This window comes from Ranitomeya variabilis, chromosome 8 (genome assembly GCF_051348905.1).
Source record: "Ranitomeya variabilis isolate aRanVar5 chromosome 8, aRanVar5.hap1, whole genome shotgun sequence".
Lineage (NCBI taxonomy): Eukaryota > Metazoa > Chordata > Amphibia > Anura > Dendrobatidae > Ranitomeya > Ranitomeya variabilis.
Genome location: NC_135239.1, coordinates 41,743,090 through 41,758,725, shown reverse-complemented (window position 1 = coordinate 41,758,725; position 15,636 = coordinate 41,743,090). Strand labels below are relative to the sequence as shown.

The following is a 15,636-nucleotide window of genomic DNA, read 5'->3' as shown; positions in this document are numbered from 1 at the left end:
ACTAAGGGTAAATTTACACTAGGCATTTTTCAGCGTTTTTTTATGGCACTTTTCAGCTGCGTTTTACAGTACCAGCAAAGCCTATGTGATTTCAGAAAACTCATGCACTCATATTTTTTTTTATTATCAGTATTTTGTGCTTTGCATGTTTTTTTGCACAATAGGGCATGTCATTACTTCCATTTTTTTTAGCGTTTTTGTTTTTTTTTCAGCATTTTCCACCCATTAACATGATTGGGTGGTGAAAAAAACACTGAAAATCTGCAGCCAAAAAACACAGGTATTGGGTTTTGCTGCTTTTTTTGTGTGCCAAAACCTGATTCCGTAGAATAGGACTTTTTTTTGTATTAAAAACTATCAGCATGCACAAGAGACAAATCTAGCATGCCAAAAACGCACAAAAAACTAAGCTACGCTGAAAAAAAAACTGTGAACTTACCCTAAATACAGATTTCACCCTTTCCATTGCAAAGGACAAAATCCACATTGATTCTGGGCAAAGAATAAAACTGCTGCAGATTAAAAAATAATAAAAAAGTCTAATTTTGCCCAGATTGAAGAACGACCAGAGAAATAAAATTTGCACACTTTTCTCCCAAGGAGCATTGCATATAGGACTCCATACTCAGTCACTGTGTGTATAATTAACAATGAATGTTTCCATTGATAAAAAAAAGAAAAGAAAAACAAGTACTAAAAACTGTGAAAATGCACAAAGTTGCTTAACCCATTATCTACCAATGTCCTTTTTTTTGGACGCCTAATCTTTAGCTTCTAGCAACTAAGATTTTATAATTTGTATAATTAGGTCCAATTTTTTGTGTTGTGTTTGTAAAATGTATGTTTTCAAAATAGGAAATCATGTCATTGTCATTTTTAATTGAATATTGGGACGCCCTTTTCTGAAAAATCTGTACTTGTAAAAATTTTAATTTGGCAAGTAATGGGTCAAGAACTGCATAACTTTTTTTTGCAAAAGACTGAAACATTTCTCATATAAGTGAAAAAGTACCAGCGGCTTATAATCCATATTATTATCACAGATATTTCTTTGCACATGGCTTGCTTTCTATTTTTCTATCTGACCTTGTATCTGTCCTGTTCCCTGTAGATGTAGAAGGCTGGACTGGGGTCCTAAAGGACGGATCCCCTGCCTCCGCCCCTGTCCGCAAGTCCCGCCATCATAAGGAGGTGTATCTAGCGTCACGACAGCTGGAACCTCTATATTTCAGCGCCCCAGGTAATGTAACCCATATGGCTGAAGATTAGAGGCCAAATGCAAAAGATACATTAATAAAATGCAAAAAATAAATTAATATTTGTGCCTTAGACTTCGGATTACACGTACAATCCCCCAAAAGTCCAACATGGCAGATCAGACTTTTGACAGATTATCAGTACACAGTCTGTTGGATAAAAGAAAGAGATTATCAAACTCAAACCGATAATCCGGATATATACAATAAATGGAGAAAAGTATTAGCATACACTGCTCAATCTGTGAATTTAGGTTTTTGGTCCCCCCGACCCGTCGCCATTCTGTCTGCCTTTACATACGGGACAATGGCCGGTGGTGCAGAGCTCACTGATCCCCGCACGGTTCTGTAGCCACCTGTCACATTTCTTCCCTCTTAAACATTCTCCCATCACCTGTGAGTGATATTATTGAAAAATGGAAGGAAGTGTAACAAGTAAGCCATAAAGTGGAGACCCCGTAATGTTGCAGAGTGGGGGGCTGAGTGCTGAGGAGCAGGGGGCAGAAAAGTCACCAACGCTCTGCTGACTCCATAACTGCAGAGTCCAGACTTCCTCTGTGTGAGAGGAACGTTACGGCATGGATTTCCATGGACGAGCAGCTGCTTACAAGCCTTACATCACCAAGCACAATGTCAATCATTGGATGTCAACAGCACTGGGCTCTGGAGCAATGGAAACGTGTCCTGGGGAGTGACGGATCACACTTCTCTGTCCGTTGTCTCATGGATGAGTCTGGGTTTGGTGAATGACAGGAGAACATTACCCTCCTGACTGCGTTGTGCCTGGGGCCAACTTCATATTAAGGTCCATGGATGTAGAATATAAAGCTTCTGGAGGTGTAATGTGGAGGGGGGCACATACTTTAGTCCATGTAGTATAATAGCAGTCAAATATTTCAGACAAAACATTTTTCCTTGGGTTTTTCCAGGATTTTAACGTCTGAGCTTTGTCTTCTGCAGGAGCTTTCTTAGGAGATCAGTCTCTAAGTTACGGCCAACTGTTCTCCATAACTTTCCGCGTGGATCGAGGACGTCACCGGGCCGGTGCTGAAGATTTAATACTAGAAGGAGGAGGATTGAGAGTAACCGCGCCACTTACTTCCTCCAAAACCTCTCTGCCCTGCAGATTGCCTCAGACATACACCTTCAGGTGAGGTGACGATACTGTCTGCTGATAACAGTCTTTCCTGAATTTCTCACCATGAATGAAACGTACAAAACCGTCTCCTCTCTACAGATTAGATGAACTCTCCTTCAGCCCTTGGACTCCCAAAATCAGTCATTTTGACTTTCGCCGTCTTTTAAGTAATTTGACGTCTTTGAGAATTCGCGCTACTTATGGAGAATACAGTAAGTGCTAGGAAAAGCAAGTTTCATGTCTGTTTATTGCGCCCTCTAGTGATGGAATTGGTTACTACATCTCTTACTGTTTATAATGCGCCAAAAAAGAGAAATTAGAGCAACAAAAGTATCTTAAAAAAAGTTATAACTTTATTGAACAGATATTGTAAACCATCGTTTAACATAACATATACAGAGGTTTTTCAGGGCAATTCAAAGCAAAAGCATGTATACAAACCGATATAACACCCAGCATAAAGTCATTAAGGTGACCAATTATCTTATTATACAAACGTATATTATAACACAAGGTACAAGCAAGGAACTGAGACAGAAAGTGCAAGTCCATCATAATACATTGTAATGCATCTAATAGCGGGTATACCATGTGCTTGACAATAATCCAACAGATGTTTCGCATGTTTGCTTCTTCAGGGGGTGTTTTTTTTTTATTTAAAAAGACAAAATTAATTCCATGCTAGTCAGCTGAGGAATAAAAAAACTTTTGGAAACTACTCCGATTGTATGGTATCACACAGCGGTATTTTAGTGCTAATTTTGCCATCTTAATTCAGCTAGGCACTCAAGATTTGGTGCAATGATTTGGTAATCTTCAGACAAATCGATTTCTCGTTTTGCTTTGCAGACCTTATTATAGCAGATCAATTTCACTTTTTATTGGCTTAAAATGATGGGTGAGGGAATAGGCTCCTGCCTTTGGCTGCAGTTTATCTCCCGCAGGAACAAAGGATTGGGCGTGTTGTAATTCAGCATGCCCAGTCCTTATTTTCCACAATATTTTCCATTGAATGAGAACTAAGACACAATGTCAGCATGTAATACACAATAGATGGTCAAGCACAAACACTAGTGGAAAAACTGGCATCTAATATATACGGTCACCTTAAAAGGGTTGTTCACTACTTTAAGACATTTACTTAATAGTCTCAGGTGGTCAAAAAGTAAAAAAAAAGAAAAGTGCCTCATCTACCATGACAGCACCACCACTGTATATGTATGCGAGTATTCCCCAATAGTTTGCTGGCTTCCTCTTATGGTGATGGTGTAGGAGGGTGGGATGTGATGTCGGGTGACCGCTGCAAACAATCAGATTGGCTGCTAAAGCCTTGACATTTTACCCAGGAACAGGAAGAAACAGGGTTTCTTTAGGTTGTTGGATTGAGACAGAAAACTAGAAAATGTAATATACTATCTGTATTTACTGTGTCCACCAGGCACCGGATACCTGCAGAGTGTTTCTCTCATCACCGCTCGTCCTGGTCCCGAGGATTCGGCTCCATGGGTGGAGAAATGTGATTGCCCTGTTGGCTATAAAGGTGATTCCTGTGATCAGTGCACCCCAGGATACTACAGAGAGTCTCCAGCACTGGGGGCTTTCAGCCCTTGTGTCCCCTGCAGATGCCAAGGTGGAGGCCGCTGTGACCCAGAAACTGGTAAACGTCTCAATACGTTCATGTTTGGTCAGGAGTTTCCGCACATTCAGTTTTGTTGATTTTTTTTCTTGTGTTGCCTTTTGGTGATTAATCAGGTGACTGTTATTCTGGTGATGAGAATCAGAATATTGACTGCGCTGACTGCCCACACGGACAGTATAATGACCCGCGGGACCCCCAGAGGTGCCTGCCATGTCCTTGTGGTTCTGGCATAGGATGCTCATTGTCTCCCGAGACTCAGGAACCCGTGTGTGATCACTGTCCTGTCGGCCTAAGTGGTGAGTAACCAGCCGGGCTTGGAAGGGGACTGAGGTCACAATGCATTGTCTGTATGCAAGTTAGCTCTCCTCCAGAAGGAAGAAAACTATTTTTTTAGTGTCTCCTCTAGTTAGCTACTCTGGAGGTCCACGTCTGACCTATTAAAGAGCCTTAGATCATTAAAACATAGATCATAGAAATACAAGCTGTCATGCTCGGGGCAGGAGAGTGTTGTGATGCAATCGTCGTGTTATCTAAACCCATTTAAACCAAAAGTAGAGTCCCCTCTGAAATAAAGAGACACCCATGAAATATCGGATTTCTATTTTCTACAAGTCTGGAGTCTAGAGGTGGGTAGGTGGATCCTCTTCTTTCTCAGAAACCACTTTATTTTATCCATTTCTGTATTAAATATGTTTGCCATTAAAAGGGGTTATCCAACCTGATGATATTGATGGTCTTTTTTTCTTTAGAATAGGTCATAAATATCAGATTGGTGGAGGTCTCATGACCGACACCCCCACCGATCCCCTGGATGTCAAAAGTTGAACGGAGTCGGAGCAGCACAGCTGCGTTCTCTATATAATGTCCACTGCCGAGAGCTGCAGATCAACTCTTAGAGAAGTGAATCATTTATCCTATTGAAGGATAGCTAATTAATATCATAAGTCCAGGCACCCCTTTAATAAGTTTTATCCATCGTAATAATTGTCAATTATTAAAAGCCACAGTTTGTGTCATACATCTAGTTAAAAGCAAACTGCAGTAAAAGTTGGAAGTGAAATAAAAAAGTTGCAGGTAAAATATAAAGTTGCAGGTGAAATAAAATTGTGGGAGAAATAAAATGTTGAAGGTGAAATAAAAAGTTGCAGGTGAAATAAAATGTTTCAGGTGAAATAAAATATTGCAGGAGAAATAAAATGTTGGAGGTGAAATAAAAAGTTTCAGGTGAAATAAAATTGCGGGACAAATAAAATGTTGCTTGTGAAATAAAAAGTTGCAGGGGAAATAAAAAGTTGCAGGTGAAATAAAAAGTTGCAGGTGGGCGTAGATTGTGTAGTCAACTGCAACCATCTAATTGGGGTTCTTTTAACATCCACCCAAACCAGGTCTTCGCTGTGACCTATGTGCAGATGGATATTTTGGAGATCCAGAAGGACAACGTGGACCACAACGTCACTGCAGACCTTGTGCATGTAACAACAATATTGACCCTAATGTACCGGGAAACTGTGATGCCGCGACCGGCGAGTGTTTGAGATGTATCCACAATACGGCCGGATTCCACTGTGACCGATGCAGAGACGGATACTTTGGTAACGCTTTGGATCCAAACCCTGAACGCAAATGTATAGGTAATGCACCTTTATTTTACCCAAATTTGTATGTAATCAGTGCGGAAAGTTCTCAGTGGTGTAGATAACAGCGATCATTTAAGTAGACATTGTCCAAAGCAATCCAGCAATCCCATTGAATGAAAATAAATGTTACATGTTACAAGTTGAGCCATGTTGTAAATTTTGTGCAGGAGCTTCATAGTTAATCTTCTGTACCATTTTTCATACATATTATATATTTTATTACATATTATCATACAGTGTAACTTAGAGATATATTGTAACAGAAGTTAGAATTTTCTTTCATTGAAATGTCCACTTCATAAATGTTTTTGATGATTAAACTTTTAAAACGTCTTTGTAGCATTCACAGCGTTGTTTTCGGATACAGAGCGCCAAATCCTCTGCAGAGATAGATTTAAGTCATAATATTCTGGATGACTGCAGCCGCCACTAGAGGGAGCTTGGGAGCCAACTGCATACTGTTGATAAAGTGTAGAGCAAGCAGCTACACTCCCCCTAGTGGTGGATTTAGAAACAACACAAATGCTAACATTTGAACGTTTTTTGCTGTGAATGATCAGTTTCTATTTTCTGCCGCAGCTTGTTCCTGTCACCCAATTGGTTCCCAGCAGCCGAGCTGTCAGAAGGATAGCTCCTGTGTGTGCAAACCTCATTTTTATGGGGACAACTGTGATCAGCCACAATGCCCTAGCTGTTATTCCCAGGTCAGCGACAAGGTACGTAAACCAGCCGCTAGAAGTATAAAGTTGTGTTATCTTAAAAATCATGTATTTATATAACAATATCAACTTTCAATTTGCTTGTTTTTTCTTAGATGACATTATACAAGAAGCAGCTGCAGGGCCTGGCGGGTGCTGGCAATGGCCAGAATCAGGGGACAGATACACGTTACCTAGAGGAGCAAATGAGTAGAGCGGAGGAGGCATCTAAGGCCATGTTAAGAGATGCAGAATCTGCTCATGGTGAGAGCTCCACTGAACACCAAATTTAAAGGGGTCGTTCAACCTTACGGACAATATTTCTGTTTTCCTCAAATGCATGAATTTGGGGGTTAAAATAATTTTTGCTATTGGATCTCAGTAGAAATTTTGCAGCGTTTGGCTTTTACTGTTTTTTTTTTTTTTTTGCATGTTCAACTTTGATGTGGTCTGTGGACATAAATCAGCTGAGGAGAGCTCAGAAAAAGTCAGATAAAAGAGTTAAAAACTCTGCTGCCATTCAATATAGATGAGCTCACCAACCCCATTAATATTCCATCTGCCTGTAAGGGAAATATATCTATATATATATATATATATATATATATATATATATATATATATATATATATATATATATATATATATATATATATATATATATATATATATATATTTGATAATCATTCTATAGGTGCTGAGCAATCCCTTCAGAGACAGATGTCCGGGCTGCAGGGATTACAGGCAGAGACCCAGAATGACCTGGAGCGACTGCAGACGAAGCTGCAAGGTGCAGAGTCTGACTCCAGTCAGCACCAGAGCCGGTTACAGGATTTAAAGGGGAAGATCACAATTGCAATGCAGCAACTCAATGGTGGCCAAACTGAATTAAACCAGCTGGTAAGCTAATATACTGTGCACTTACTCCATATATCTCCATTATATCCATGTGGAGACTCTGCTGCCTGTCTCTGCGCATGCGCCGCTCCTGAAGCCAAGAAAGCATCACATGGATGTTACTGACACAGAGACCACCAGGGGTAACACAGCCCATACATGCATAGTAAAGGGTATTAATTACAGATTTATCAGCCACAACTTAGTTCATGGCCTTTCCTGAAAATATTTCTATATGGTCACCAACCCCTTTAACAATTTTTCACAACTTATTTTTTATTTTAATAATTTCTTTTTCTTATTACAGACATTTTCTTCTGTAGATTCGTCCTGGAATTCAAACTCTTTCTCACAACTTGGCCAAGAGGCCCAGACTATAGCAAACAGGTAATGTCCTGCTGATTGTCCTAGACTCGGGAGACATAGTGGTCTACGCCATGTAGTATAATGCCGTGCTATCGCAGTGTGTCAAGACCCATGCCAAAGCATAAAATTACACCTACTTATGCATGGGTATGATATCCATACTTGTGCACAATGAGCACATCATTGGTATATATATGCTGTGTCCCTTTAAACTACATCCACCACATGTCCCTTTCTCATCATGTCTATTGCTACCTCCCTGAATCAAAAAGTTACCCCAAATAGTTGTTTCTGGCATTTTTGTCAGGGCATAGATGAGTTGCTGACTCTGCCGGGAGTTCGGGAGGTCTTCCCTTTAGGGCACATGAACATATATTGCGGCCATGTCCTATCTGATGCCTTACCGGATCTGCTACTTTTTACAGCATGAGAAAAAAATTGCAAATATGCAATCAATGTAACTAACTAAGTCAATTATTCTAACCAATATATCCATGCAAGCGGCAAACTATAGATAATCAGCAAGGAAATTAGAGCTGATGAGATACATGTGCTGGAGATGAAGAAAATTGTTGGGTCTTTTACGTGATATTCGATGTGATCAGTTGTTATAGTCCTAAATTTCCAAATGTGATGTAATATTTATTATATCCATCTCCCTGTATAATAATAGTCCAGTTACTGGACAAAAAACAATCCGATTCTTCACTGTACCTTCATTATTGATCTTGTGTCACACAGGCTTTCTCAGGATGCTCAGACCGTCGTGCAGGATGCAGCCGATGCCTTGGCCGATACTCAGAGAGCAATGCAGATCCTGCGCTCCGGAGATGTGGACCTCGGTGCCGCGGAGAGACTAAGAGCAAGGTACAGGTTAGCGGTAACCGTTGCAGATTTCGGCATTCAGAAGAATCATTCGGCCACTCGTTGTGGGAGAATAAGGCTATGTGCACACGTAGAAAGGAGCTCTGTGGATTTTTCCGCAGCGGATTTTATAAATCCGCAGGTAAAATGCACTGCGTTTTACCTGCGGATTGACCGCGTTTTCTTTGCGGATTTTGTGTGGATTCCACCTGCGGTTTTACACCTGCGGATTCCTATTATGGAGCAGGTGTAAACCGCTGCGGAATCCGCACAAAGAATTGACATGCTGCGGAATGTAACCCGCAGCGTTTCCGCCCGTTTTTTTCCGCAGCATGGGCACAGCGGATTGTGTTTTCATTGGTTTACATTGTACTGTAAACGCATGGAAAGCTGCTGCGGATCCACAGCAAAATCCGCAATGTGTGCACATAGCCTTGTTTTATTTAGGACATAGAAGAACCTTTATCTGGCATCATGGCGGATTACAGGAGAGAACGGAGAGGTCGTACAATACAGTCCATGCCGTCTTCTCAGGATAGTCCCGCCAAAGCATAGGGCATGGAAGAAAGTTATATTGCCAGTCAGATGATACATAACAGCCTCCAATTGCTTCCTGCAGGCGGCGAAAAAAGGCTCAAAAGCCTTTTTCTGAGTGCTTTCTCGGGTATTTTTTGAAAGCCGACCCACTAGAAGAACGCCTGAGAAAACCGTTGTGTGAACATGCGCTGATGAGTGGTCATCCATGTAATGAGCAGACAGCTGGGGTCCATCAGAACCCTGTTCTAGCTCGTATATGGGGGTCCTCCGACATTTATATGCCTTGTTTTCCCTAGATATGTCTATAGCGTTATGTGTTCATAGGTTGGATGATGTCCGCACCCAAAATGGAGAAATAGAGAGCGAGGCCATTAAAGCCGCAGCGGCGGCAGAGAGGTCCTACCATGAAAGCGTGCAAACCGCCCGAGCGCTGGCGCAGGCGTCTCTTACGGATCCTCTAGGATTCCAGGTAATGGTGTCAGCGAGACCGCCACATATAATCACATTGATCGTCTCAGATTCCACCGGTATGGAGAGTTTGGACATTTTACAAATACGGTGTCAAGTCCTGAAAATATGAAGGACTCCAAACAAATCGAGTTATTTGAGCACATGAGTTTGTTATAAATGTTATCGGGTAGTTGATAATAAAATATATAATTTCATCCATTTATAGATTAAATAGCCAAGAAGGAACGTGTGCTAATGTCTCCATGGCGACTGTAGAACACCTCCCGTCTGAAAGGAAATCATAGCAACCAATCAGATAACTGTTTTCTTTTATAAAACAGCTGTGGTAAATTGAAAGCTGCGTTCTGATTGGTTGCTAAGGTGCAAGAAAGATGATTTTTCATTTATCTGCCTCATTATTCTTGGTGCATAATAACGTATGAGGTGGAAGACAATAAAATGGCACCATGCATGGCCTATTAATAGTGTGGAACCATTATATTATATATGTATATAACCCAACTAGTCTGATAATTGGGATCAAGACAGATCTGCGGTGCTTCACAGATTGTTTTGGGCTTTCTTTCTGGAGAATATATTGCTGATTAATTGGGTTATCCTACAAAGGAAACAAAAATGGTGACAAATGTCTAATGGTTGAGGCTACAACTGTTGAGACTCCCAATAAACACAAGAATGGGAGTCCTGTGTCCCCCCATGTGGATGGAGTGGCCGTGCTCATGTGTGACCACCAGTAAATTCACTTTGCTGGGCCTATGCGAGCGTTCGAGCACAGGCATGAGCAGCCTCCTGTCCTTTACACAGTGAATGGAGCAATGGCCACACATTGGTACTGCCACTCCAGCCATACGGGGGGACACGGGACCACCGTTCTCATGATTGGTGTGTGCCTCAGCGGTGGGACTCCTGGGATCATACATCTACCACCTATACTATGTTATGCGTCATAGTGCGTGTCTATATGTAAAAAATGATAGTGAGAGCCCCATCCAGAACCGGGGCTGATATTGGTGGCTGCAATCTGTATACAGCGCTACCAAATAGGTTTCAGCCTTATAACAGGAAAAAAAACATACTAAATAGAATACATAAATGTACACACCTCAGTACTGAAATTGCAACGCCAAGAAGGAAAAGTAATGGAATTATAGAGATGATAGGATGGAAAGACATGTCCATAATTCCATGAGTTTTCCCTCTTGGTGAAGCAATTTTAATGTGGAGAATATAATGAAACTCCCAGAAATGACATGGGTCCCATAGAACCAAAAATTAAATCCAAGTGAATATATATCTTTACCCATGTAACAGTGAGTGTATACTCCCGATACAATTAGAAGCCAAAAAAATTGGAGTTCTATACACAATGGTAAAATTAGAAAAAAAGATATTATATTACACAAAATGAAAATTACAAGAAAAAAACTGAATGAAGCACGAACAAGGAATATAAAACCCTAGTGAGAAGCACATGGGTCCAAGGCATAAGAAAAAATAATGATAAACATCATGCTTTAGTACGAGGCACTATAGTTTGCAAAAATGTGTAATGTCAACCATATATGTCAGCAACAAGTCCACCTCCTTGGCACCAAGTTACGTCCATCATGGGTAAGTGATCCAGCGGTTAAGGGCACTTCTTTTTCCTTCATGTGGGGGCGTATTGTCACTGTGGCAGCCTCAGGGAATTCACTATGAACGTTGTAGATTTATTACATGGTTGTCAGCACCATAGGATCACATAAAATTCTAATTTGTTGCTGACTTATATGGTTGACATTACACATTTTTGCAAACTATAGTGCCTCGTACTAATACCATGATGTTTATCATTATTTTTTCTTACGCCTTGGACCCATGTGCTTCTCACTAGGGTTTTATATTCCTTGTTCGTGCTTCATTCAGTTTTTTTTTATTGTAATTTTAATTTTGTGTGATAAAGTATCTTTTTTCTAATTCTACCATTGTGTATGGAACTCCAATTTTTTTATTTCTAATTTTAATGTGGAGAAGTATAAACCCTATATAGACATCTACAGATATGTCTCAGTGACAAATCATGGGTGAAATACCCGACATTCTAGGCTGTCAGATCTGGAGAAGGCTCTCAGTACCTGGGAATAATTATTAGGAACCATCTGCTTGGACTCACGGTGATACATCTTCTTAATTATCAGGGGGAGATGGAACGTCTGAGAGGAGAATCCTCGTCCTTGAGAACTTCAGTGGAAGCTGAAATATCTCAGATCAAGAATTTACAAAGCAAATTTACTGCCTGGGAACAGGATGTAGAGCAGCAGCTTCAGGAGGGACGAAGCAACCGGCTGGTAAGGATATAAATCACCACTGACCACCAATCTCCTTTATTACCTTGGCAAAGAATTTCAATTTATATGGATATACTGGTAATTATTTCATAGACCTCCCTATAATGCTAATGTAACTTTCAATGCAGTTTTTGAGCCAAACATGCGAGTGGATACAATATAGAGAAGTATCAGTCTTTGCGTTATATTTTTCCTTCTTTTTGGATTCACAATTGTGTTTAGATAAAACTGAAATTTCAATAAGTGCAGAAGGGTCTGATCTGGAAAGTGTAAAATGGGATTTGCTCACCTGGGAGGTTGTGACCCTGTAGTTAGCTTGTATGGAAACGGCTGCCGCAGATCGACCAAAAAGACAGGCTACAAATTAGAGGATGAAAGTAGATGTAAACCCGCGCCGCTGAGGATCCAGTATAACATAAGAGACCAGAAACGGTATTGACGCGGTTTTATTTGTCAACGCGTTTCGAGGTAATCCTACTAAACTAAGGCACGGTTCACATGAGTGTTTGGTGCAGATTTTACAGACCGATGCATTTCTACATCAATCTCGGTATATAATAAATTTTTTATTTTGCACCAAATTCATGAACCACGTGTACCATTTTGGAGAATAATGTGAACGAATACCACAAGCCATAAAAAAAAAGTGACTTAAAAAATGCAATTGATGAATCGGCCCCTATGTTTCTATAGGTATGGTTCAGGAAAATATAATGAAGAATATTTCACTTTTTTAGGCCGGTTTCACACATCCAACATCCATGATCCAATTACAGACTGCAATGTCCGGTGTGGCTGAAAGTCTCCTGACCTGATCTTCTCATCATCATGTATTGGGAGCTGCTGAGTTTGGGACAGGAGACACAGCCAGACTAGACCTCGTGGTTCGTTTTCAGAAAGATGAATGTCGATGAGAGAAATCGGCCTCTCCATCTCTCTTCAGATGGCCTGGATCTTATTACTTTATTTTTACACATTTGAGAACTTATTTTTCCTGTATTTCTTGCAGGTGGCAGATCAGTTGCTATCACGCACAAGTGCTGCGAAGAATAAAGCAGAAAAGGCAATGCAAACAGGGAACAGCACGTACCATGAGATTGAAGGGATCCTGAGCAGCCTGAGGGGTGAGTATGTGTACACTAATAGTTAGGATAGGAGCACACAGTGTCTGTAAGATGCTGGCGGAACTGTCGAGGTTTTCCTAGGTGAAGAAGACTATTGAAGTTTGCGATCTTGCGGTTGTTTTTTTTGCTTTTTTTTCGTTAATTTAAGCTTTAACTAACGAGCCCAAATGAATAGGCTACTTCTCTATATCTGAACCCTGATCTGTGCGAGCGGACAGCATGAGCAGTGAGCTCAGTGGATCTGTGGGAGCGGACAGCATGAGCAGTGAGCTCAGGGGATCTGTGCGAGCGGACAGCATGAGCAGTGAGCTCAGCAGATCTGTGTGAGCGGACACAATGAGCAGTGAGCGCAGGGGATCTGTGCGAGCGGACAGCAATGAACAGTAAGCTCAGGGGATCTGTGCGAGCGGACAGCATGAGCAGTGAGCTCAGCAGATCTGTGTGAGCGGACAGCATGAGCAGTGAGCGGACAGCATGAGCAGTGAGCTCAGCAGATCTGTGTGAGCGGACAGCATGAGCAGTGAGCTCAGCAGATCTGTGTGAGCGGACAGCATGAGCAGTGAGCTCAGGGGATCTGTGCGAGCGGACAGCATGAGCAGTGAGCTCAGGGGATTTGTGTGAGCGGACAGCATGAGCAGTGAGCTCAGGGGATCTGTGCGAGCGGACAGCATGAGCAGTGAGCTCAGCGGATCTGTGTGAGCGGACAGCATGAGCAGTGAGCTCAGGGGATCTGTGCGAGCGGACAGCATGAGCAGTGAGCTCAGGGGATCTGTGTGAGCGGACAGCATGAGCAGTGAGCTCAGGGGATCTGTGCGAGCGGACAGCATGAGCAGTGAGCTCAGCGGATCTGTGTGAGCGGACAGCATGAGCTGCTGAGCTCACTGATTGGCTGCAGTGTTTTTATTGACGTGACATCAGCGCTGCAGACAATAACAGATGTTGTGAGCAACGGCGGAGACTCCGTGCTGGACTTGAAGCATGTGAATATAGCATAGTTGTGTATTTTTTTTTTTTATTATAAACTCCAGGTTTTCTGAAAATAGAAATTCTAGATTTTACTGTGTTGCATTTTGAGGCCTTTTGGATTAGTTGTTACAGGCATAATTTTGAGGGTACACATAGAGGTTTGGATGGATAAATGGATGACTCTTTATTAACTCAGTATTGAGTCAAAGAATATTGATTTTTTTTTTTTAATCCAGACATCCCGTTAAATGGGGTTGCACAGCGTTTGTTTGTAATTTTGCCATAAACCTCACTTTTTTTTTTTAGGGTGTGGAGACTCGGTAGGCGACCGTCGCACAGAGGCTGAGGACGCACTGAGGCGTCTCCCGCAGATCATGCGCCAGACTCAGGCTGCTGTGGATACTACAGAGGAAGCAGCAGCCGCTCTGAAGGGGGCAGAGAAGGATGCCGGCACTACGGTCGGAAACGCCAGAGAGGCGCTAAGTATAACATCAGCAATACAACAGGTACAGCTGGGACCTCGGTGGAGAATGCCACGATACTAAAAATGGCGGCGATGTGTCGGCTGTGTGTGGCGCTGTCTTGTTTTATAAGATTTCTTACTCACAAAGGTTGTCTAACAGATCCAAGAGCAATTTTATAGTCAATGCAATAACCCAGAGGAGGCTGTATGACGCGGATCTTGAGGATTGTATACCGTACTTCTTCAATGTCCATTGTCCAGATATCAGGACAGTAGCTGCCATAATCCCAATTTTTGCTTTTCTGCAAAAGGTGAAAACGTCGGAATACACAATGAGTAAGATTCATCTGTAGTGTTGATGGCTGCATGAGTCTGCAAGGTGCCGACAAATAATGCATCATGTATTTGGATCAGCTTGTTAGCTGTATTAGGTTATACGTACACGGCTAAATAATGGCTCCGAACAACCGCCAATAATGCAATTGCCATTCATTTAGCCTTAGAGCGGTTTTTCAAAATCTAGAAAAAAAAAAAATTCTAATGTTTTTACACTCTAGGAAACCTATTCCATAGCATTTATTCTTTACAATGATGATACTGTAGTTAGGCGGTTCTGTGGATATCGCTTATCACCATCATGCGTCGATTGATGGGTAGTGCCAAGCTTCATATGTCCCCAAATTGCTGATGTGTCCATATTTAAAAGTCTAGGTCCTCAGCCTGTAACCTATGCACTAGTGATGAGTGAACGTGCTGGGATAAGGTGTTATCTCAGCATGCTCGGGTGCTAACCGAGTGTCTTCGGCGTGCTAGAAAATGATGTTCGAGTCCCCACAGCTGCATGTCTCGCGGCTATTCGACAGCCTCAACACATGCAGGGATTACCTACCCAGTGTTGAGGATAGGAGGCTGGTGGACATCTGGCCTGGGTGCATGAACACAACACTATTCCTAGTGGAGATTGGCGCAGTGTCCCCATGATGATGATGATGAGATGCTAGTAATCTTTGGCTTGTCTTGTATAATACATGCCGTGCTCTACTTCACAGGACATGATGCAGATGAGCCTCGATGCAAACAGCACAGCTGAACTGGCCTTGACTTTGGAACGAGAGTTTGCACAGTTGCGTAAGATGGTTACCGAAACAGCTGGAGATCTGGATGACAGGACTAAGGTTGCAGAACAAGACAGTGCGGCAGCTCAAGGGGTACGAATCATCTTATCCCAAGACATGTATTGGTAGATAAAAGAT

At 41.8% G+C, this 15,636-nt stretch overlaps 1 protein-coding gene across 1 annotated transcript in view; it reads left to right on the top strand.

The window, feature by feature from the left end:
- Window positions 1-15,636, top strand: part of LAMC2 (laminin subunit gamma 2) — a 35,134-nt gene that overhangs the window by 14,931 nt on the left and 4,567 nt on the right. The window contains exons 6-21 of the mRNA XM_077278406.1: window positions 1,112-1,240; window positions 2,217-2,406; window positions 2,494-2,606; window positions 3,833-4,051; window positions 4,147-4,329; window positions 5,419-5,664; window positions 6,250-6,386; window positions 6,485-6,632; window positions 7,063-7,268; window positions 7,573-7,652; window positions 8,373-8,498; window positions 9,357-9,501; window positions 11,681-11,830; window positions 12,840-12,954; window positions 14,227-14,426; window positions 15,433-15,591. Coding sequence (XP_077134521.1) covers window positions 1,112-1,240; window positions 2,217-2,406; window positions 2,494-2,606; window positions 3,833-4,051; window positions 4,147-4,329; window positions 5,419-5,664; window positions 6,250-6,386; window positions 6,485-6,632; window positions 7,063-7,268; window positions 7,573-7,652; window positions 8,373-8,498; window positions 9,357-9,501; window positions 11,681-11,830; window positions 12,840-12,954; window positions 14,227-14,426; window positions 15,433-15,591 — 2,546 coding nt within the window. The remainder of the gene's footprint in view (window positions 1-1,111; window positions 1,241-2,216; window positions 2,407-2,493; window positions 2,607-3,832; window positions 4,052-4,146; window positions 4,330-5,418; window positions 5,665-6,249; window positions 6,387-6,484; window positions 6,633-7,062; window positions 7,269-7,572; window positions 7,653-8,372; window positions 8,499-9,356; window positions 9,502-11,680; window positions 11,831-12,839; window positions 12,955-14,226; window positions 14,427-15,432; window positions 15,592-15,636) is intronic.